The 24,405-nt window shown below is 39.7% G+C and overlaps 1 protein-coding gene across 1 annotated transcript in view; it reads left to right on the forward strand.

Moving 5' to 3' along the window:
* The window catches only part of LOC121191535 (adenylate cyclase type 6-like), a 38,360-nt gene extending 14,803 nt beyond the window's left edge, over window positions 1–23,557 (forward strand). The window contains exons 4-24 of the mRNA XM_041052707.1: window positions 6,733–6,882; window positions 8,107–8,228; window positions 11,093–11,204; window positions 11,671–11,798; window positions 11,927–12,085; window positions 12,554–12,695; window positions 16,125–16,253; window positions 16,353–16,381; window positions 16,484–16,631; window positions 16,757–16,854; window positions 17,508–17,595; window positions 17,707–17,823; window positions 18,664–18,822; window positions 18,973–19,148; window positions 19,379–19,405; window positions 19,523–19,552; window positions 19,873–20,005; window positions 20,191–20,454; window positions 20,551–20,755; window positions 20,873–20,997; window positions 21,449–23,557. Of these exons, the coding sequence (XP_040908641.1) occupies window positions 6,733–6,882; window positions 8,107–8,228; window positions 11,093–11,204; window positions 11,671–11,798; window positions 11,927–12,085; window positions 12,554–12,695; window positions 16,125–16,253; window positions 16,353–16,381; window positions 16,484–16,631; window positions 16,757–16,854; window positions 17,508–17,595; window positions 17,707–17,823; window positions 18,664–18,822; window positions 18,973–19,148; window positions 19,379–19,405; window positions 19,523–19,552; window positions 19,873–20,005; window positions 20,191–20,454; window positions 20,551–20,755; window positions 20,873–20,997; window positions 21,449–21,577 (2,670 nt within the window). The 3' untranslated portion in view covers window positions 21,578–23,557. The remainder of the gene's footprint in view (window positions 1–6,732; window positions 6,883–8,106; window positions 8,229–11,092; window positions 11,205–11,670; window positions 11,799–11,926; window positions 12,086–12,553; window positions 12,696–16,124; window positions 16,254–16,352; window positions 16,382–16,483; window positions 16,632–16,756; window positions 16,855–17,507; window positions 17,596–17,706; window positions 17,824–18,663; window positions 18,823–18,972; window positions 19,149–19,378; window positions 19,406–19,522; window positions 19,553–19,872; window positions 20,006–20,190; window positions 20,455–20,550; window positions 20,756–20,872; window positions 20,998–21,448) is intronic.
* The last annotated feature ends 848 nt before the right edge of the window (window positions 23,558–24,405 follow it).

The following is a 24,405-nucleotide window of genomic DNA, read 5'->3' on the forward strand; positions in this document are numbered from 1 at the left end:
ACGTGTTCGGTAACTAATAGGTCAGAAAATTGTGAAAAATATCCATTCCAATTTTACCAAAGACCAAGATGACATTCTCAGATATTTTGTTTTATCCAAAAACCAGTAAAGCAGCATAATTGAGTTTACTATAACCAGAATAAATATTATATAATATAAGTAGAGTAGTTGCTAATTATTTTTCTGTCAATCAGCTAATCAACTAATCACTGCAGGTCTGGTACGGTCATAGTGTGTGTTTTTTTTTTATTATTATTTTAATTTTTAATAATAATATTTTGTTTATAGATAGATTGAGACACTCCCACTCAATGTGGACATGTTGGTACAGTCACAGATGTGTTTGGGGAAAGGGTTTCAGGGGGTGGACGACTCTGTTGGGTTTTAGCTGGTTGTTGGTTGTTGTTTTTTCACCCTCCCTTCAAAACAATTATTTGCAGCTGTAATGACATGTTGCAAACAAGCCATGAATACAATATGTTCTTACTGTGGTATGTCAGTGTAATGAGCTTGTAGGACAAAGTCATGAGCCTCCCCCCCTGCTGCAGGTCCCCCAGCTGCACCCTCCCTGAACCTGGGTGGGGGGCTGCAGGTCTTTGGAGGGAGGCTGTGGAATGTGGGTGATAGTTGCTAAGTGAAAGCTGCGCTGCCATCTCTGATAATTCACAGTCTCCGTGGGTGTGAGTCTCGGGCCAACACTAAGCAGAACCTTTCACAAGACTGAGAAAGGAGCACATGCAGAGAGGGGGAGAGAGAGAGAGAGAGAGAGAGAGAGAGAGAGAGAGAGAGAGAGAGAGACTCTTCAACTACATAGAGTTATATATAAAATCACCATCAACATAACATCTCCATCTTCCGTGCATAATGACTGCTGGCTTCAAAATGACTCAAACATGAATATTAAGTTAAGAAAGTGAACATAATACCTGCATACACATTATAGCACATCTTGTATTTGAGACAAAGCATGTGTCTTGGGAAATGTAACTGGTTGATTTTTGATTTTTTTTTTCTTGCTAACAGTTGGGATTTAAAAGATAAATTACACTGCATGAAGCATTCTAGTGTTTAAATGCACATTGCGTGTCCTGGAAGTAACTTCAGTGTTTATTTCAGTCATTTTGTTGTGCGGCCTTCTGAGCATTTCATCCTGTTGACTGACCCCGCTCACACAGGGTCTGAATAAATGAAGTGGTCCAGTAGCAATACTAGATGCCAGGGGGAAAAGGTTAAAATCTTCCCTGCCCTTGCTAGTTTTGTGTATCTGCACACGCTCACGCACTCTCACACTCACCTTCCTGTGATCAGTGTCTCGGTGTTGGGTGTTGGCCGAGTATTGTTAAGTGGGATGGCCACTGGGACACTGAACAGAAACTTTATCCAGCTTTTGAGTGCTAATAATTAGTCACATCCTGTATGATGTGGAGACGATTTTCTCCCGTCCACATTTGTTTTTTCCTTTATGTTGAACCTTAAACCTGGAATAACAGATTTCTCAGCCACATGGGGGCAGCGGAAAGAAGCTGTGAACACAACACTCGCATATAATCACCTTTTAAGTTGATATGGCAAACCTTTTGACAAAAGGTCTCTGGCCACCTGACTGACTTAGGTCCAATTTTAGCTCTGTTTCAAATCCTGAATCGGGAATTATCTGGCTTTATAGCTGTGAGTATAGCGGGTTTTTCAAGCTGAACACTGCTGCCTAAAGACACTATAAAAAGCTAAGTGGAGCTGCATAGGTGATAATTCTCTGTGGGCAATGAAGAACCACTTTCAAGTACAAGAAGCCATATGATCCACTGTTAATGTATCTATATCTGCTTTAAATAATTTTCTCCTGACACATTAGATTTGTGACTGTCTTGTAGGAAGCTGTTAAATGTTCCATTTGTCCACATTCTCCCACATTGCTCTCTCTTCTTTAAACTCTTTCCCAGACTGAAAAGGGGCCTGATGGCCTTAAAAGTCAATGTTTATAGACTCACTGTCAGGACCACAGACTTCCTGCTAAAGTAAATAGCTGCTGTGCTAAATCCATCATAAAGGAGGAGAAAAATTATAAATAAAGTTTCTGAATATTCCATTAGCCCCCCTCCCATCCTCGTGTGCTCGCCCAGCTTGGAGACGGTAGCTTCAGAGGGCTTTCATTAGATGTAGAGTGGTGATGAGTGTTTGGATGTGGAGGGAAGATATAGTCTCGCCGCTGAGACATCACCGTCGATGGGCAGGTGGATATCATTGTTATACTCTGCACTTGTTTGTTTAGACATCCGTATTGCCTAATCACCAGTCACCACTGTCATCATCACAGATTTCTACTTGTTTGCCATCAGAGTTTAACCGTGGCAGCGGTGTGACTGTCTGTCAGTACGTAACTTTGGTGCAGACTGAAATATTAGCTAACAGCTATCAAATTGATATTACTATGAAAGTTTGAACAGACATTCATGCTTCCCGAGTTTTGATCCCCTGAATTTTCTTCTGGTATTACCATAGTTTGACATTTGTATTTTTTAGTGAAATATCTCAACAACTCTTGTTAGTTTGCGGTGAAAATTTGTACAAACCCCCATGACCTTCAGAGGATAAGCGGTATATCTCCCATATGGATGGTTAATGTACACATATTTGGTAACTTTGGAAACTTTGAGATACCCACAAAAATTTAAATAAAGTGTAAAATACTTTACTACAGTTGGTTCCTTCCAGTTGTTTGAAGTTCATTGTGGAGGCATGTCTGGTGAGCAACAGAGTTTCTTATTAAGCATAGAGTTGTTCATTTATTCAGCAATGTATCCATAGAGCCATGCTGATCATTTATTGATTAAGCCTCCATATCCACCCTAAGCTGTTGGGGGCTTTTTGTGGCCAAATACATTTTAATCTATGTTGTGCTGAATAACCAGTATTACTGTTGTTTTGCCTGTCCTGTCTAGATCAGAGCAGCTCTTACATAATACCATTTTGATATCCAGGGATTAGGCTGAGGTCCTCTCCACAGACTGGCCGGCTGGCTGCTTCCATCATGTCACCCCCGGGGAAATGACGACTGCTTTTATGGCAAAAAAAAAAAACCCCCAACAACTATGTGATGTTCCAGTGACGTGATGTTCAATTCCTGGTTTATTTTAGTCCTCACAAACCGAACATAACCCTTTTAGTAGGCCATAATCACGTTGGTAACTCAGTCATGAACCCCACCTGACAGGGAGTGAGCAATGAAGATCATAATGCGTAGTGGTATGATTATAATGGTGCTGGACCCACCAGCAAAGGAAAGGCCAACAGGATAAGGTAATAAGTGATGAGTTTTGATAAATGAGTGTGTTGTTGTTGAGCACAGACGACGTGAGCAGGTGCCGTGGCCTTGCACTGGGAGCGTGGCAGCGTGTACAGGTAGCAGGTAAACGCTGCCAAGCAGAGCTCCTAAAGAGGTGGAGTGCTGTTGCGTAAACACAGGACCTTACTGTGTACTCTGTAAACCCACTAGCCCTTGCCCTCTTGAGAAAAGCAAGCAATTAGTTTGAGCCTGTGAGCTCAGACACATGGAGTGTGATACGCATGTTGAGTGAATCTCAATTGATAAATACTTACAGTAGCTGCAGTTCATTGCTTATGGAGAGAAAACGCATATCCACACATAAAAGTATTGACTGCGCACACATATGGACCAACACAAGGCATTCACCTGCAAACCCACTTGGTGCCGCAGGTTTCACTTTTGTCTCATGGCTGTTTTTGCTTGAACAGTGAGAGTAATGTAAACAGAGCTGAGCGCTCTGAGCCATCTGCCTAATGTCACTGTGGCCCATATCTGTCCTGCTCTCTGTCTGTCTCTCTTTCCCTGCAGATCTCACTCACTCGAACTCTTCTTTCTCTTGTCATCCTCACATTGTGTTTTTCCTTCCTCATCCCGCTTCTTACCAATAATTTCCTTCCTACCCTCAACATCTGTCATTCCTCTATTTTATCTGTCTTGTCCATTATGCTGCTGGTCTATTTTTGTTTAACCCCACCCCTTGTTTGCTCATTTTTTAAACTCATTTGTCCATTACCCATCTGTCTCTATTCTTGTGTCTGTGATACTGAGTAAACTATGTCAGCCTGGGTCACCTTTATCCTCTAATGCTATTCTCAGAAGTCTTTTGTAGCCACGGTATATATCTTTCATTCATCCATGTGCTTGTTTGTCCAATATTGTTTACATGCAAACAGGTTTATTTTGTCCAGTATTAGGATGGTAGAAAAGCTCTCAGCATGGGGAATTTAAAAATTGCACCATGTTTTTATTTATTTATTTTTAGCAAGCATTGAAATCACTACATTGACAGTAAGACGAAATAAAATGTGAGAGTGAGTGAACATGGCACAATAAAGTTAAAAGTGCAGGAGGTCTACTGAATAAATAAGGAGCAGAAACGTATAAAGATACACGCAGACTTTTCTCTCGCTCAGACAGTTTCTAAACTGCAGGCTCACCATTCTGAAATACAACATTTGGACTATTTTTACACATGTTTGGATAGCCTTTCCAGTGAAACTTCAAAAGTAAAGGAAGCACAGTGATCTATAGACAAAACACTTGAGGTTTAACGGTGATGAACTTCAAAGGAAGAACAATGGATCTTAAAAGTGAAAGGTACTTGACAAGTAACCCAAAATGACCAGGATCATGCTAAAAAGAGTTACAATTCTGGACACCAAGTCAGTCCCAAAAAAAGCCTAAAGGACTGTGTATGCATCATGAGCTACAGATGTCTAAAATTGGGTGGGGAGGCTTAGAGCTTTGAATGATTGCTTCACCTCAATCATTGTTGACGATTGGTAAAAACTGTGAGATGTGGGGGGGTGTGAACTTTTTCTTGCCTTCTGAAGGGTTTGAGTTTGAGAGCCACTGACATAGCCCCTTGACCGTTGTGTATTTCCATTACTACCCAGGAGATGTCAGTGTGTAATAGATTCTGGTCACATACCCAAATACTGTCTTTAAGTACTGATCATAAGAAAAGAAGGAGAAAGATTCAAATGAGATTTGCTTTGGAATCTGATCTCATCCAATGACTACAGCATAAAACCCTGTTTGAATTAAGGCTTCACATTAGCTCTTTTGTCCTGGTGTTTAATACAGGAAGTGTCATCTCTGAGCTTCCTTCTGGTCCACACTCAACCTTTGTTAGTGTCCAAATGTAGCCTCCTGAGTGAAGAGAGCGTCACATCCAGGCTATAAACAAGAGCACATCTTTTAAGGAAGTTGCCTTGTAACGGGTCAGCAGTGATTCCCACGATGCAGTTGTTTTTTGGACACTGGAGGTTATCCCAGCGCAGCAACACATTAAACCACTGACGCATCTCAACAGGCAGGCAGTAGGCTAGCAGGCTGTAAAAATTATTAGATGGTCAGTGGACTTTGAGGAGCAAAGGGGACAACTGATCCCACAAACAGGACCATTTCCTGTCAGAGGAAATGTTTGTGTGTGCGTGTGTGTGTGTGTGTGTGTGTGTGTGTGTGTGTGTGTGTGTGTGTGTGTGTGTGTGTGTGTGTGTGTGTGTGTGTGTGTGTGTGTGTGTGTGTGTGTCTGTGTGTGTGTGTGATAAGTATAAACTAGCCACAAACACTTCACTGTTGCAAATAAAAGTGGTACTTTTGAAATGTTACACTGGCTAGTGTATTACTGTTGTGTTCCGACTGGCTGGTTTGTGAGTAAGTAAATAAGCAAAGGTTTTATTTTTAAAAGCTTTATTTATAAAGCACTTTTAAAGACAAAAGTTAGAATACACCTTGCATCTTGATCTCAGGGGCAGTAAATTTATTTTATTTTTATTGGCCTGTAAATTTATAAAATAAACAAAGAATGGGGTTGAAGTCTGATTTGTACATTTAACCTTTATCCTCCTCTTCCTGTAGGAACAACGCAGGTTAGGGATGTCTGTGGGGAGACTAACAGTCTTTTGCAGCTCTGTATCGTATAGCCGTATTTGCACAGCCCTGCACCGTTTTGTGCTATCGAATCACATCTAAATGATTTAATTTAAATCCCTCTAGTGACTAAACCTCGCCCATTCAGTTTCACACAGAAAAACACCACATTACAGAAGATAAAGATTCTTGAACTTATGTTTCACTGCGACTTTAATGCACACACAGTCTCTTGAGAGAGATAGAGAACAGAAATGTTTGTCAAAAGAATTTATACAGAAAAATGAAATTCATGCTACTAGTATCATAGGCTAAGCCTTACAAAGACTGCAATAAAAGTCTGTCACCAGTTAATGTAAAACATATTACATAACAAATGTTTTTATGTGAGGATCTTCCGGTAAAGTTAAGCTCTTGCGATGTACTGTAGGCCTAACTCTGTACATCTCTGTCTCACTGTCAATGAAACCAGTCAACCAGAGGACATTTCTACCATCATTTAAGGTTAACCCCTCTGAAAAAACTAACATTAGGCTTATTTCAAAGACAAACATAATTTATTTTATAGAATTAAAAATTGTTCATCCTATCCTGTGTACTTTTTTGAGGTTTAGATTAATGAAACCATTTTGTCAAGGAAGCAGTAACAGCTACATGCATACAACAGAAATAAATCCCTTGTACAAGCTGATGAGAAAGCAGTGATCTGTTTCATACCTGCTTCCTTATGAGTTTCTCCCTCTGTTAACTCACAGGTTTAGCAGTATCCTCATACTACTTCTTTCTTTCTCCTTCCACTCTCTTCTCTTCAGGTGAGTGCTAATGTCCTGATCTTCCTCTGCACTAACATCATTGGAATCTGTACCCACTACCCTGCTGAGGTGTCCCAGAGACAAGCCTTCCAGGAGACCAGAGGATACATCCAGGCCAGACTACATCTGCAGAGGGAGAATCAGCAACAGGTAGGCCAACACACACACACACACACATAATACATGTCTGGCCATTTCTGTAACTATCTGAAAACAACAATCCAACATTCATTCTGTAATAGACCAGATATATGGAGGTGCAACATGATGACTGTCCTCCTGACTGTCTGAAAATGTGTGTATTAGATTTGACCTTAGACCATAAACCAGCACTAAGGTGCTGACAGTGAAATTGTTGTTGTGACAATGGTGTCTCCCATAATTTCCTGTCGCTTCTCTACTGTTGGGTGTCTTATAAAAGGAAATAAATGCCCCAAAAATACGAGAAAAAAAAAAAAGGTTCATGAACAAGAATAGCACGGTATCACTATTTTTAACATTGTTGAAATGTAATAGAATGTATTATTCTCAAACTTTAAAGCTAGGACTTTGTATTCTATTTTCTATATTTTTTAGTTTTTTGTTATTTTTTTGTTATTGTCATAAATAAATCTTCGAAAATAGGTGCTTTCAATCAAAAAAGGCTCAGTAATTTCCTAAAACATCTGGGTGCTGTAGTCACTCAAACTGGAGTAAACAGTGTATTTATTGTGGACAGATTTTAAGTGGCTCTACTGAGTATTTACTGCAGCAGGGCAGTATATGTGTGATCATCTCAGAATAAACTATATCGTCCTTGTTCTTCATAATGCAGGAACAGTGTGACTCATTCATGTGTTTTCTAATGTTTGTACAACAAAGAAGCTTTATTGCACGGAGGAAAAATATATGTCAGGTGTTAGCTACACAGACGAAGCTTGTGAGTAGGATCAGTTCATTGTTGGTTTTGGTCTTTTCATGTGACATGCTGCCAATTAGAAAAATGTAGAATATCACCAGATTTCGCCTTTAAGTTTTGCCGGAACCTAAACCTTAGCCCAAAGAACAAATACTACAACTTTTCTCTTTAAGAAGTCAGAAGTGGTCTAAATGTTCACATACACAAATGTACACACTGAAACATAAAGTTGGCGTTTTCAGATTTACACACTCTGGAAGTTGATGTGGAATCTGGATGGAGGGCTGCAACAGACAGAAAAAGATATGCCTACAAATTTAACTGGCTTAATGTGGACATACTCTGGAGTCTAAACCTCAAAATCCTTGTCACACGATTAAAAGACACACACTTGTATGCACACTTGACAGATTTCAGATAGACAATATTGCGAGTGACACAATCTGCATTTTGTTTCTTTTTTGTGTGTTTTCCAGGAACGTCTGTTGCTGTCAGTGTTGCCAAGGCATGTTGCCATGGAGATGAAGGCTGACATCAGTGCCAAGAAGGAAGACATGATGTTTCATAAGATCTATATCCAGAAACATGACAATGTCAGGTCAGCCAGGACACTTGGCCTCAGTGATTTGTTTCATGTTTTACCCCTGAATTAAGATTTCAGCCAATTAATCATCTTCTGTATCACTGCCCTGCAAAGGCAGAACACAGTCACTACATATTTGGTCGTATTTGGTTGAGTTATAATCTGAGTAGCAGTTTGTTTTACGGGTCCTCTTTTCTCCACTTACGTTAATTTCCTGTAAACCTTCCTCATAATTTACTAGAAATTAGCTGGTATTTAATTGTTCTCTGTTTCCCTTACAAAAAGTGCCAAATTGCATCAGCCTTTCTTTGAAATGTTGTTGCAATTAACAAGTTAATACCAGCTAATTTTTTTTGGTAATTTATGAGGAAAATTTCCAGGAAATTAGTTGGAAAACACGGGACCAGGAAAATAAAGCATTACCAAATATTATGCCATAGAAATATGTTACTTTGAAAACTGCTTTTTGAATTGGTAATAACTACAAAACAAAATACAGTGTCTGTACTATGACACAATTTTTTTTTTGTCTCACCTTCACTGCTTCTGTAGTAACTGCACTCTGTCTTTGTGGGGCCATATAGTGGAGTGAAGTTTTATTTAACATACCCCTGTAGTACGCGATATGATAATGCATTTAAGCTACAAGCAAGCTTTTATTTTGTCTTTTAACTTCCTGTCAACTCCAGAAGTGGGAGTGCGTTGAATGACCTTTAGTTGCTTGCGATCACCTTCGACCTACATTTTAGCAAATATTTGAGTAGTTTTATAATCTAGTTCAGCGTGAAGGACCAACAGAGCTGGAAAAAAACGAGTCTTTTTTTCTACAGCAATATGACAAACACTGAGCAGAGATCAGTGAGTTCAGCTACGTGTTTCTGTTATTTGTGGTGACTGATCAGAATGTGTTGGTATTTCTGTTTTATTATGTGTTTGTGACAATATGATATCACAGAACTTATCTGAGAGGCAGTTTAAAATGTGTGAGTCACAGTCGAGACTTATCTGGTTTTAGTTTCACGTTTACACACGATCTAGTTTTTCTATGACAGGCTAAAAAGCAAAGTATTCCAAACTATGTTATCACTAAAATATATATTATATATTTCATAGTTGAGAATCAATATTTTATTTTAATTTCAATATTTAATATTTACTGATGAATCAGCGTTTAGACCAACAAAGTAAAAATCAGCAGGTTTACTGATCGTTTGTGGCAACTGCAAATAATGATCATAACTTAAATTATTAACTTCACTCCCTTATTAACAACTTAGGCATCAGTGTTTTTCACATCAAGTTAATGTACTACTGCAGATTGTATTTTCAATCCAATACCTGGGGTAGATAGTAGTGGACATGTTCGAAATTTTGAGAAATGCATAGTAGGCTGTGTGAATCCTCCAGTCCAGTCTGCTGTTGAAGTGGATTCCCAAGTACTCTTAGTGCTCCACAACTCCGATCTCCCCAGTCATCGTGATATTGGCTTTGGTCGTGGTTCTCATCCTCCAAAATTCAACCACCATGTACTTGGTCTTGTCCACGTTTAGCAGCAGATGATTCTTGCTGCTCCACCCCACCAGTCCCCTGTACCTCCACTCCTGCCCATCTCTAATACAGCCCAGAGCCATTAGAGAACTTCTGCAGGTGCCGTGATTCAGAGTTATACTGAAAATCTGAGGTGTACACAGTGAACAGAAATGGAGTCAGACAGATAGACAGATCAGAGCTGTGGCTTTTTGCTCGTATTTATTTTAGCTAGCAATTGTGACCAGAAGTTAAAAGACAAAACCTGAAATGGAACAAATGAAACAATGGGTGGGCTGCATGAGATCGGTACTCTGAAGTATAGTACATCGTGTCCGTATATCTATGTCATCCTCAGAACATAAAAATGAATGTTAAGATGTTTTGTTTAATCCTTTAAATCTGAACCCAAAACAAACATTGTCCCTAATTCTTCCTGAGAACAATTCACACACATTTGTGCACACACGCATTCGCATATATACACACACACATACATGCACACTCACAGACTCAGAGGAGGGTAGAGTGGTTTGGCAGAGTGGAGGCTAATTAACATTAGTGAGGGAATACTTAATCACCAGCAGCCAAGATAAGATAATCCCTAAAGATGGAGAGCTTCAGCACACATTCAATTACAGCACTGAGCAAACACACAGCACACAGTCCCTTTCTCCCTCACACACACACACACACACACACACACACACACACACACACACACACACACACACACACACACACACACACACACACACACACACACACACACACACACACACACACAATCTCATATTACACTACCACAGATCTCCTTCAGAAGGCTTTAAGGTCAAACTTCCTGCCTCTGTCAAGGTCAGCAGCCCTGCTAGTAACATAACGCAACAGAGATACTGAAACTTTGATACTAAACCTCTGAAGATATATAATGAAGATATAATATTAGGTCTGGATTTATCTCCCAGGAGGTAGGGATGATTTCACTATCATCTGTGCTGCTGGTCAGTGATTTCAATCTCTTCAAGATGCAGCTCACTCCAAGCTGGAAGTCGTGGTGGGGGCTCTTTCACATGGGGAGGGGCTACATGTTTAGTGCTGTTCAGTTTCTCTCAGCAGTGGTAGTAAATAATACTAAAATTTTAAATAATATTAACCTCAGCTTTATAAAATGCCATCCATGAGTTTTATCACAAGGAAAGAGGGGAAATATTTTGTTACCCACCTCCTCCTATAATGTTATAATTATCCTGTCCAAATGGGGCTATAGTCAGGGAGTAATTGTTTTTTGTTTTGTTTGTTTGTTTGTTTTGTCTGTCTCACCCTGTCTTTCCTCCTCTTGATCTCGTCCACAGTATTCTGTTTGCAGACATTGAGGGTTTTACCAGCCTGGCCTCTCAGTGTACAGCTCAGGAGCTGGTCATGACACTCAACGAACTCTTTGCCCGTTTTGACAAGCTGGCATCGGTAAGGAGCTGTGGTCTCTTTTCTCATTTGTCTGTATCTTCAACATGCTGTGCCATGTTTTCTGCAAGGAATAGTTTGACATAGGAAAATAAAGAGGAGAAATTTTGTTTTAAAAACACACTAACAAAGAAAAATGCATACCTGATGTGTGTAACTCTAATTAATTTCAGAGAAACTGTAGAATGTATGTATGTGTAGTGAGGACTGTGGATTTTGTTCCACCTCAGTTAGATTACAGCAAGCAAAACCTGTTTCAGTGTTTATATCGGCACCTGACTGGGATCCTATCCTTTAACTGACAGATATGAGTGTGGTATTGATCTTCTCAAGCAAACGTTTCCAAAAATAAAAAGTCAAACTGCTCCTTTAATTTTTTGAAATGTCAGTCACATTTTGGACACTTGACGATCTAATGTTGTTTTCTTTTCCTTCCTCTCTGTCCTCCCTTCGTGTCTCCCTTCCTCAGGAGAACCACTGTCTACGTATTAAAATTTTGGGTGATTGTTACTATTGTGTGTCCGGGCTGCCTGAACCCCGAGCTGACCACGCCCACTGCTGTGTGGAGATGGGTGTTGACATGATAGAGGCCATCTCGTGAGTAGATATAGTGCTAGCAAGTGTGTGTGTGTGTGTGTGTGGTGTTTGTTTGTTCACTGTATTTTGTAAAGTTTTGTCCTCCTGCTCTAGAGGAGACTCTTATCCTCTGGGTGGTTTGTTTGCAGGTTGGTGCGGGAGGTGACAGGGGTCAACGTTAACATGCGCGTTGGCATTCACAGTGGGCGCGTGCACTGCGGCGTGCTGGGACTCAGGAAGTGGCAGTTTGATGTGTGGTCAAACGATGTCACACTGGCCAATCACATGGAAGCGGGAGGCAAAGCAGGGTGAGAGAATGAGCACAGGTTCACTGTGAAGAGCTGCAACTAATGATTATTCTCATTATTCATCTGATAGTTGTTTTGTGGACGAATTAATTAATCATTTTGTCTATGTCAAAAAAATAGCCAAAAATGCCCGTTATAATTTACCACATGGCAGCGTCTACAAAGCTATTTTTGCTATTTTTCCTTAAAAAAACTGATTGATAGCTGCCAATCAACTTTCTGCTGATCGACTATTTGATTGATTCACTGCAGCTCTAGTTTGCAGTTCATATATAAAAGGAACTATCACATTGTACAATAGCAATCAACCCAAGGCCATTTACTGGTGGTCTACAGAATTTAAAACATGTTTATAAAGACCCTTTTAGATCCTGTATAACCAGAGGAAGTAAAGTGACAAGTCCCACATCCATTTCCACAGTCAGAGAGGTTTTTATAATTATTTTCTGGTCTTTTTTGTCTCTGTAGGCGGATCCACATCACTAAGGCCACATTGCAGTATCTTAATGGAGACTATGAGGTGGAGCCAGGTTTCGGAGGTGAGAGGAATGCATACCTGAAGGAGAACAGCATTGAGACCTTCCTGGTCCTTGGCTGTAGCCAGAAACGGGTCAGTACGCAAAAACACACTTGACTCAATACAAATATAAGAGGTTTACAAATCTGAAAAACTTCACCGAATCAAAATATTGATCAAAGTTTTCCAACTGAGGCTAAAAGAACCCTATAAATGGGCCCAAAATAATTCACAGATACAGTGCGTACACCACTGCACTGAGTAAATAAGTGGACTTTTGATGCTTTAGTGGGAGTTCAGAACAAAAACAGCTCAAACTTTGAGGGGCTATGTTCGTGTGGGTGTGATGCTTCAGGTACCGATAAAACCCCACTAAACATTAGACGTCTGATGGGCGTGCAGATCATGTCTATATTGCATCCGTCAGTCCATGACCAGTTCTGGACATTTACACGACATGCAAACTAGGTCCGATATTTGGACGTCTAACCACGACCCCACTTGGACGTCAATATGCAGTTCAACATTTGAACATCGGACTAGGTAACTTTTTTGGACATCACATGGAGGTCTAAGACAGGTGCAGGAAATTGACATTATTAATGAATGTAATTTTTTTAATGACAAATATCAACATTGTTGTTAACAACATGATTAATGAATATGAATATAGATTATTTGTGATTAAACATTATTTGTTAGTAATTATTTATTTATTATTTGTTTATGTTTTTATTCATTTATTTATTTGGAAATGCTACTTGTTGGAAATTAGGCTTCAGAAAATAATTACATGGTACATAGGAGCCTTGATTTTATAACTCTTATGAGGTCAACCAGTCAACGCTACTCTGATTGGCTGAGGCAGCACGTCATCACAAGCCAACCAGTAAACGGCACTCTGATTGGCCGAGGCAACACGCCAAGCTTTTGGCGCGATTCTTCAAATTTCATCAACCATCTCCGTCTCTGATTTCATCTCTGCGGAAGCAAGTGGCCGTTCGGTTCTGTTCAGCGTACATCAAAAACCACCGTTTTCCACTAGTTGAAAGTAAGTCGGTCATGTTTGTTCATTTTATGTTCATTTATGTATTTACAATGTTAGCTGTCCTAGCTTTGTTGTTTTAAACTACCTAAACCTGCTGTGGCTACAATTGGCATTGCGTGTCATCCGATCAGCTAACGTTAGCTAAACATTGGCCATAGTTAAAATGGAATTGGAATTACTTTTGAAAACGACCGTGCCTAAAAATATTCACGTTAGCTGAAGCTTTAAGGTGAACAAGCATTGTTCTGTCGCAAGTCACTCACTAACCAGATCTAGGCTGGTAGCTAGCCTAAGCTAAATTCGCTAAGCTAGCGAAAAGAACAAGCTGCGAACTTAATATCTAGCGGCTCCCTCATGGCAGGGAATATGCTTTTTACATGCTAGCGAGCCACGAAGATATAGTCAGGTGGTGATGTAGATGTATTAATCCAGTATTGGTAATGGATGCACAGGCAACATATGTTTGCTTACAAATATGGGGACGTGGTGTACGTGTGCTGTCTTTAAAGGTTAAAAATAATATTTAAAGTGCATAAGTTAAAAGTGCTAAAAAGTATAAAAATGTAAGATGTGTATTTTCCTTTGGTTCATGGAACTTGTATCAGAGTGAGTGTGTTCCGTACTTTTCTTAGTTTTTGGAAAAGGCGACAGAGTGAGCGCTCTTTCTGTTTATATTCCAATTCGCATCTTTGCCGCTCCGTTCTGTTCCGGTGCTTCAGTGTCAGTAACATAGAGATGGGCTCCTAAAGTTGGTTAATGTGGTTGCACACGTTTCAGCCAGGGAACGTACAGTCTGTAAGTATTGTGTGTGTGTGTGTGTGTGTGTGTGTGTGTGTGTGTGTGTGTGTGTGTGTGTGTGTGTGTGTGTGTGTGTGTTTTCAAAGTGATATGTTAATTGTGTTGTGTGGTTAGCATTGTTTAGTGGAGTTTGTTTGCTAGCCGCGTTACATTTTGCGTAATGTCCTGTTGTTTAATATGTTTGTGTATTTATGTAGTCACCGTATTTGTGCGTAAGGGTACGCGTGGTGAGAGCAGTACAGTGTGACTGCAGATTGCCTTTGCATATTTCTAATAATTTGCCTTTTTCAACTCGTGCAGATGGAGTCATGAAATTTGATGACAGCCACAGAGGACTTCATAAGGATGAAGCAAATGACCGCAAAGAAGTGGTGGAGGATACACAGCAGTCACTCAGGACTGATTATCCATTGTGGAGAATGTTGTCACAGCTTTTGTACATTGTCTTCTTTTCTGTATTCAGTTTAATTGGTTCTGGTTGGATTTTACCTCAAAAAACATATTGTTTAGCACTTTAATTTTTATTGTTTTAAATTTCTATTGTTGTATATTTGTTGTGATACAGACTCAAGCAAGGTGGGCTGTGTAATTTATTTTATGTTTATATTTATGGTTATATTTATATTTATTTTTCTATTACTGGTAGTTATTGGCTATCACTTTCATTTAGTTTTGGCAGACAATCAAAAGTAAAGCGTGTTGGTTTCAAAAGATGAACACTGAAGCAATGTCCACATGCAAGCCATTAAATTCATGTTCCTTGTTTTTACTGCTAGTTGGCAGGAAATTCAACAGAAGTCGAAAGCTTTATTAGTGACATGTTTGTGCCAGTGATTAACAAAAATAAAAATGGAAATAAATGAGTGGGGATTGAATTGTGATTTATTGTAAACCTCTGTGTATAACTGTAGTCCCATTTGTTTCCAAAAGGTGGAAGACCTGTTTCCTGTACTAGTTAATTTTCCTGTAGCTTCGTTTGCTCAGCAGCAGGTTTAAACTGGAAATGCATTACACCTTTGTATGCATTTCCAGTTGTCTCCTGCTGCTGAGACAATCAAATGAAGCTAGAGGAAAATGAATTGGAACAGTGTGCCACCTTCTGAAATGGGACTACAGTTATGCACAGAGTCTAGAAGCAGAATAAAAACGATGTCTAAAATGAGTTTAACTTTGACGTAGAAAAGACATCCACAACGACTACATTTGTACTAGCCCTTATTCAGAGGTCCTGTGGACTTCAATACTGGATGTTCGTTAGACATCGGAAAAACATCGTCTGGTGTCACAGTCTGTACCTTCAGGGGACCAAAATTGGACATGCAAAAACGACTTCGAAAAGATGTTGTTTGGATGTGTCTTTGCGCAGTGGGATGGGAAATATGGTCCAGCCAAGTTTGAGTAACAGATCCATGAGTTTGAAGGTTTTCAAAAACTGCACAGTGGCTTATAATATTATGAGAAAGGAGGTCTTTGAGTTGACACCCACGCTGTAGATCCCATTCAAATGAATGAGGGGGCTGCATTGTTTCACACAGGGTACAGTTGGTCTTAACAATAACAGTGACAGTGACAAGTAGAATGACTGTAACATCAAAGAGTTCTATTTAGTGACTTCTGTTATCATTCACAGTGTGTTGTGTTGTATGAGAAGCCTTCATGTTCTTCCCTCTGAGCAGAAGGAAGAGAAGGCGATGATGGCAAAGATGCAGCGGACGAGAGCCAACTCTAATGAGGGGCTGATGCCACGCTGGGTCCCTGACAGGACCTTCTCCAGGACCAAAGACTCTAAAGTCTTCAGACAAATGGTGAGACTCAACATCAACACAGTCTTTCATGGTGATAGAGCCAGGCTGCAGCTTGTCTGTAAGAGTCTTCATTTTTTGTCTGTTTGCTTTCTTCTTCAGGGGATTGATGAGGCCTCCAGTAAAGATAAGTGAGTACTGACTCTTAATGCTTACATGTGTGAACTTGTGTGAAGGGAAACTGCTCCTCCCTGTATCTCCTGCCTGACCTGCGTCTTCTCCTCTCTTTGTAGCCGTGGTGTTCAGGAGGCCATGAACCCAGAGGATGAGGTGGATGAATTTCTTGGCCGAGCCATTGACGCTCGCAGCATCGACCAGCTAAGAAAAGACCATGTTAAGAAGTTTCTTCTCACCTTCCAGACCTCCAGCCTGGAGAAAAAGGTCCAAACTAAGACTCCTGATTACTTTCTGTGCTTCTTCAACTTAAATATAATTCATGTATGGAGGAAGGAACCAGCTGCTGCTTATTTCCGACACTCTTCTTCTACTTTTTTTTCCTCTCGTAGTATTCCAAGAAGGTGGACGATCGTTTTGGAGGCTATGTTGCTTGTACTCTACTAGTATTCTGCTTCATATCCTTCATTCAGATTGTTATCTTTCCACAGTGAGTACTTTACACATTCACATAATACTCTACTGAAAATTCTTGAATATTTAATCTATGTGTCTAATGGTTCTTTCAAGTTTGGCTCATTTGGTCTGGACCAAATAAAAAAGTATACTTTTAGTTCCTGTCTCGTTCATATTCACACTGACTTATTAAAAATTGCAAAGTGGGTGGTTGACACTATTTCTGTAAGTGAAATCCATTTACAAGCTGCTTAGCAAGGTTTACAACTGCAGATTTATTATGGTATAACTCTTTATTAACTCACATGTATAGTTTGACTTGCTGTTGATCTTCAAGCAAATCTTAAAATGGTACAAATGTTGAGAGAGCAATGTGGTACTTTTAAAATGTTGAAGGTAAGAGTTGTTTATAACGATGTTTTGACAGGATACCAGAGGGTATCCAGTCAAACCAGTCCTTTAAAGTGGTCTCCCTAATGAATTTAACAGCTTAATACTGAAGTGTACTTCTGGAGTTTTACTTTCACCCCCCAAACAATAATATAAATAAAATAAAACACCAGTTGTTATCACTTGTTTGTTGATTGACAGCTTTAACAGCTCAAATGAACCAGATCAAAACCAGATTAGTTGTGAAACAACACAAAACATTTTGTTATAACTGCATTTCTGTAATCTATCCTGCAGCACCCCGGTCATGCTGGGAATCTACATCAGTATCTTCTTCATACTCGCCAACATCCTTTTCATCTGTGCCATATACTCTTGCATCAAGGTAGTGGAGCTTACCAAGGCTCATTAACAAAACTTTTGCTCATATATTTTTCTGCATTCAGTCTATATTTAATATTTGAATCATTTATCTTTTCTGTACTCCCACTTGTAGCTCTTTCCAGCTGCAATGCAGACTGTTTCAAAGAAGATTGTCCAGTCTCGCACCAACAGCACCCTGGTTGGAGTATTTACCATTATCCTCGTCTTCATCTCTGCCTTTATAAATATGGTAAGATCAAAGTAATTGTAAGTTGATTTGCGTCCACACTAGCGTTTCCAGGTTGTATTTGCAGAGAGCCCTATCCACAGTGAAACGCCTGAACAGTATGAAAATGGCTAAATCTTTTCTTCTTCGCCTTCTTCTAACTTGGCAAACAACAAAACTCCATCACAGCCAACATCTCATAAGGAGTGGGACAGACAGCCCAACTGACCAAATCATTATTTCATGGTTGAGACGTTTTCTGACTTAATCAGCATAAATACAGATTAATAACAAGAGCTGTGCTACATCATCAGCCACAGATCGCAGCCTGGGCTACTTACAGTCACTGTCACTGTTCATTCTCCTCCTGCTCTCTATTGCCACCTGTACTGTGTTAAATGCAGGCAAATTTATGATGTAGTTATTGATATATTATTTAGTTTTTTTTTATCGTGAGACAACTGAACAAAGTTTGAATAGTGATTTAATAACAGCTGATACACACTACATACTAACCAGCAGTCAGTCTGAAGCTGCTGTGCAGTGCAAGTTAGACTTAACATCTACATCAAAGCCCCCAATCCTCGCTGTGCTTGGACGGTCGTCGTTTTGGAAAAGCTCCATTTAGCACACTGAAAAGTGATTTCAGATTTACACACTGTGGAGGCAGTTATATAAAAGCTCTGTTTTGTTGGGAGAAAACCACAATTGCTAGTCTGGACTGAGGGCTGAGAAAAACATGTGTTTATAAATTTGAAGTGTTAAATGTGGACGTACACATAGACAGCACGTCCATACAGTATTCATACAAGTCATACATGTGCTGAATACATACGTGTGTGTGTGTGCTTGACTTCACTGCAGTTTGCTTGTGACACTACAAGCTTGGCGGCATGCGTTGCAGAGAAGCTGAACACCTCTGAAGCCCTGGTGACGCCCTGTCTGATCCGCAGCTTGAATGTGTCTGTTGAGGGGGGTCTAGAGATCTGTCCAAGCCAAGGCCCCTCCTGCCCCTTTCCAGAAGTAGGTTATTCATATGACACCATTTCAGCACCTGTGTCCTCTGTGCAACTGGTTGAACAAATGAAAACGTCACATTTGCATTTGTGTTTTTTCTGAGGTCTGTTGTTGATAATACCTCTTTGCGATGCCGTTGTTTCCTGTTTGTGTCAGTATTTCAGCTACAGTGTGCTGCTGACGCTGCTGGCCTGCTCAGTGTTCCTGCAGATCAGCAGCATAGGGAAGCTGGCGCTCATGCTGCTCATCCAGCTCACCTTCCTGCTGCTGGTGGAGTGGCCACAAGTAGCACTGTTTGACAACGCAGACCTCTTTGTCACCTCCAATGCCATGTAAGTGCCACAGGCTGGATGCTTAAGAGGAGAGCAGGAAATAGGTTTATGTTGTTTGTGTAAAATTAGATGACAAATAGAACTTCACTAATTAATGATATACTTTGATTTTTGCATAAAAAATGTATCATATTTCATCCATTAAAGCATACATGACTTTTATTTTATGTTAAATATCAGAATCTTGTATACTTCAGTATTTCTTCTAATTATGTTTTTTCTCTTTTTAGTGATTTAAATGAAACCAGTGCTCAGTGGTAAGATCTTAAATTTGTATTTTGTTTCAAAAGAAACACTTTTAATTAAACAGTATTATAATGATTGCTTGCTTTGTTTGTGTTTACCAGAATATTTTTTTATCTTTGTACTTTTAGGTCCAGTTTCAATGAAACTACAAACCAGTGGTAAGATTACATTCAATGTTATTAAGGTTTTTTATCTCATAATCCATTATATAAAATATAATCAAGAAATAAATTATGATATATTATTATAGATTAGAATATAACTGCATTGATCCCCAGGCAGAAAATAAACATGCTATCCAGCAGTATAAAGTGGTGAGACCTAGCCTCACCTTTACCAGCTGCAATGTTAAAGTGAAGTACATATTAATGCATCCCTAATTGTTGTATTTTGACGCTATGGTATTACTACTTTTATTCAAGTAGAAGATCTCAACCGCTTTCCCCAGTTCACAGAATCTGCCTCTGTCTTTTTGCAGCCCATTTGTTGTGACCAAAGTGTCTCTGAGGGTCATGACTCCAGTCATCCTCACAGTCTTTGTCCTGGCACTGTACCTGCACGCCCAGCAGGTCGAATCTACTGCACGCCTCGACTTCCTGTGGAAATTACAGGTATGTACAGCACTGAACCACTAGAGGGCATCATCTGACCATGTTAAAATCAAAGAGTCACTGCACAGTGCTGCAGAATCCACAAAGTTGTCCATCAGAAAACAAACTGCCTTACACAGATATGGTTTACTAATCAGACATGTTATAAAAGCTGAATATATCTAATAAATAACCTTCACTTCCAGGCCACAGAGGAGAAGGAGGAGATGGAGGAACTGCAAGCCTACAATCGTCGCCTCCTCCATAATATTCTGCCTAAAGACGTAGCTGCTCACTTCTTGGCGCGTGAGCGGCGCAACGATGAGCTGTACTACCAGTCCTGTGAGTGCGTTGCTGTCATGTTCGCCTCCATTAGTAATTTCTCTGAGTTCTACGTGGAGTTGGAGGCCAACAACGAGGGAGTGGAGTGTCTCAGGCTGCTCAACGAGATCATTGCTGACTTTGATGAGGTTTGTCGAGCCCTATTTGTAAAGCTTGGTGTGTCATTCAGATGTGTGAAAACTTAAACATTGTACCAACTATCTGTTTTTTTTTTCATGTCACAGATCATCAGTGAGGAGAAATACAGGCAGCTAGAGAAGATCAAGACCATTGGTTCCACCTACATGGCGGCCTCTGGTCTCAATGACTCCACTTACGACAAAGAGGGCCGTACCCATATTACTGCACTGGCCGACTATGCCATGAGACTGAGGGAGCAGATGAAATACATCAACGAGCATTCTTTCAATAACTTCCAGATGAAGATAGGTGCGGGAAAATCACTGCTTTCTCTCTGAGACATCACAAAAATTGAAAGTATTTACAGTAGTAAGTAGTAACATAACTGATGTAGTGTGATGGGGTTTTTTCGTCTTTAATTCCCAGGTCTGAACATTGGACCTGTGGTAGCAGGGGTTATTGGGGCACGGAAACCTCAGTATGATATTTGGGGAAACACAGTTAACGTGGCCAGTCGTATGGACAGCACAGGTGTACCTGACCGCATACAGGTAAGGTTTTTAAAGTGCAGAACACTAATATGTTTTTGCAGTCGAGCTGTCAATATGATGGGATTAATGTCAGTATTTATTATGAAAACATTTCAGAATTAAAATTAAGTAAAATTGCAGCAAAGTAAAACAATTTGTCTCAGTAACATTACGTTTAGTCACCTCAAGCTGTGTGATAAATCTGTCACAAAAAAGTTGCATCCTGTAGCTTTAATTAGCACAGCTTTAAATATTTGTCAACCTTGGAATGAAGGTTACTCCCCCTTCCCAACGCAGAAGTTGTAGTCTCATAAGAGCTGAAATGAGCAGTCTTCCACCACAAATTTTAAAAATAAATAAGGCTGCCAAAAAATTTAAATAATGAAAAATCTCTAGAAATGATTTATCTGATAAAAAATTTCAAAATACATCCATCCTCTGGCAAATTTGCCTCTTTCTGTTCTGCACACAGGTGACCACAGACCTCTACCAGGTGCTGGCAAGCAAAGGGTACGTGCTGGAGTGTCGTGGGGTTGTTAAGGTCAAAGGTAAAGGGGAAATGACAACCTACTTCCTGAATGATGGACCGCCCAACAGTTAGCAGCCATGGCAGCAGCAGATGCTGGGATGATCCCAATGGCAAGGACACAGCACCACTGAGCGAGGACTCACAGTGTGAGCGAATGGCTAAAAACTAGAGACGCCATCACTTGAATCCCAAGCAAAGAGTAAAAAAAAAAAAACTTTTAAGACTTCAAAAGGAAAGTGTTCTTGAGAGGAAAATGTTCTCGTTTGACAGCCATTTTGGCCCACATACATGTTGAAGGACAAGTGTTTTTCTCATGTCTAGCCTCTCTCTCAGGCTTCTTGAAAGATGCAAAGTCTGTTTATTTAAAACAACGCCTTTTAGCCTGTGTCAAAAGAAGTTTAACGCTGTACATAAGGCTACTTTTGATTTTACTTTGTGTTTTGTTTTTTTGTTTTTTTTTTCACATGAATTATGAACAGGTACTCATATTTTGTTTCTGGATTAATTATTTATTTCGATCTCGATGTTTTGTGCAAAAGGTCCTTTATGAAAAGTGTGAATACATACGTGCACAAATATCCAGTTTATTACACGTTTATAAGTGTGTATGTACATGCATATTTGTGTGTGTATGAATATATGTATAAACTGAGGAGGAATATGTTGACCAAAGACTAAAATATTTACTAAAAGCAAGGCAAGACATGTTTGATATGTTCTCGCTAAAGTCAGCAATGACCACCGCCTCTGTTTTTTAGGCAGCAGGCCCGAACCCTTTGTCTTTTTGCCCAACTGCTGGCAGCAAAGGCTGCTTTGTTATTTTCATAAAATATGTACAATTAATTTATTTTGTCTGTCATTCAGGCAGCAAAGAGCTTATCACATTAACTCTAAAAATTATGATGTTGCCCTCAACCTCTATACAAAAGTCCTAAAGACGACTAAGGATGTTATTGGAAAGTGATACCTGAAATCTATATTTTTATCTTCATTCTCTGAGGAGTAGAAGTAGCTCCAGCTGGGATTAGGATCCTCGTCATCATCATTTTATGTCAGACTGGTTCCTTAGAGCTTGAGCAGCCAGTGCACAGCTGGTTACTATTTTTTTGGTGCAAATGGAAATGAAGGAATTTAGATCAGAAAGTTGTTCCAGAGCCATCAGGGAGGGTGGGGGGGTTGGATTTCAACGCAGTGGTACCACACAGCCTGGCTCTTCTATGAAGAAGAAATAGATGAAGGGGAAAAAAAAAATATATATATATATATACTGATTTTGACTGAATACTGTGCTTTGTAATCCTGAAGGGGCATAACTATTTTCACTGTGAGGTTTTTATGATACAACAAAACTGCTTTCTTGCCAAACATAACTGCTTTGAAGCATGTCTGATTGTGGTATCTTGTTTTCATTTTTGTTTGTTTTAACGTAGGGTATTTTGTATCACTTCTGTATCCATCATTTGTATATTCATAATGTTGTTATTATTATTATGATGATTCTGATTAATTATTATGCTTATTATGATGATTTCATTCCAATGATAAGGATCAAAGACCAGCACGCTTTCTTGTAAAATGCCAGTTTTAAAGCTCAAGCTCACTGGTACCAACTGATCAACTGCAGCCAATGAATTCTGCTGTTCAATCCTAATGTACAATACAGTATTTCAACTGGCGATAGGTGTGATCATGTATAGTAAGTAATAACCATTAGCTGCCTTTGCAGCAGAACCCAAGTGGTATATGCTCACATAAGCATAGCAGTAAACACACACATATACAGATGATTCACTGTGCTTTTTTTTATTTATGCCACTACTGCAGTATTGTAAATCTCAGTCAGGCTTAAAGGTGACCTCTCCTTTCCACACATTAAACTTCTAGGTAATAACAAATGACATACCCTGGTATAACACTATGTGAAGAGGACAGGCAGAGTTACTAGGCCTATACACATTTTTCTTTGATTATTTTCCCCTACTCAGTATTTCAGCGAAAAGTGAAAATACTAATAGCTGAGTTTGATTGCCTTAAGTTATTAAGAAACAAATCCTAGAATAACACTGAACAGGAACTGTGCCTGCTTGCGCTGTCTGGACTGGTGATGTTCGGACGGAGAGAAAGGGATAAGGGCTTGTCGGGAATAATTTTTGGTAAACATTCTCATCATTGCAATGATCTTTGTTTCTCCAGCTTCAGCTTTCGTAATTGGGAGAATCGGCCCTGACTTAGCTCTTCCGCTACACTCAACAATGGCGACCAACAGTTGATCATGTTTGTACCAAAGCCAGCTCACGCAGCCTTGTGCTATTGGTCCCTCCTGTGCAATGATATTTGCCCTTGGGCATGGCGGGTGCACCAGAGGACAGTAATGTAAGGGAGATCACCAACTATCACGTGAACTGTGACCAATGAAGAGTGATTCATATAAGCAAAGAGTTTATAGAATGGACATGACTTTATAAAAATGTGCATTGTATGTATTCTATTTCTATTGGCTGTCCATAGACTTGTGTTGATTGTTAACTCTTGGGATGTTTTGGGGGGAACAGCAGAGGGGAGAAAGTTTGTCTCCATACTACTGAAACAGTGTTTTGCTCAGGCCTGATGAATCCTTCCGTATTTGTTTTTGTTTTATTTGTATTTTCCCTGAGTTGGAGGAGTTGAGAGGGGAGTGTTTTGCAATGTTGAAGGACAAGAAGAGTTGAGGACTATGACAAAGAGAAAAATAACATTTCCCCTTGAAGAAAAAAATAAAAAAAAAATCAATGGCTCTTTTGTGTGGTCATATATTTGCTAATTTTGTGAAATACACTGTGAATATGTATTACCTATGGTTTATAGGAACAGAGGACCATCACATGCTTAACAGTCACAGTTAAGCATGTGACACACTTTGG

This window comes from Toxotes jaculatrix, chromosome 2, assembly GCF_017976425.1.
Source record: "Toxotes jaculatrix isolate fToxJac2 chromosome 2, fToxJac2.pri, whole genome shotgun sequence".
NCBI lineage: Eukaryota > Metazoa > Chordata > Actinopteri > Toxotidae > Toxotes > Toxotes jaculatrix.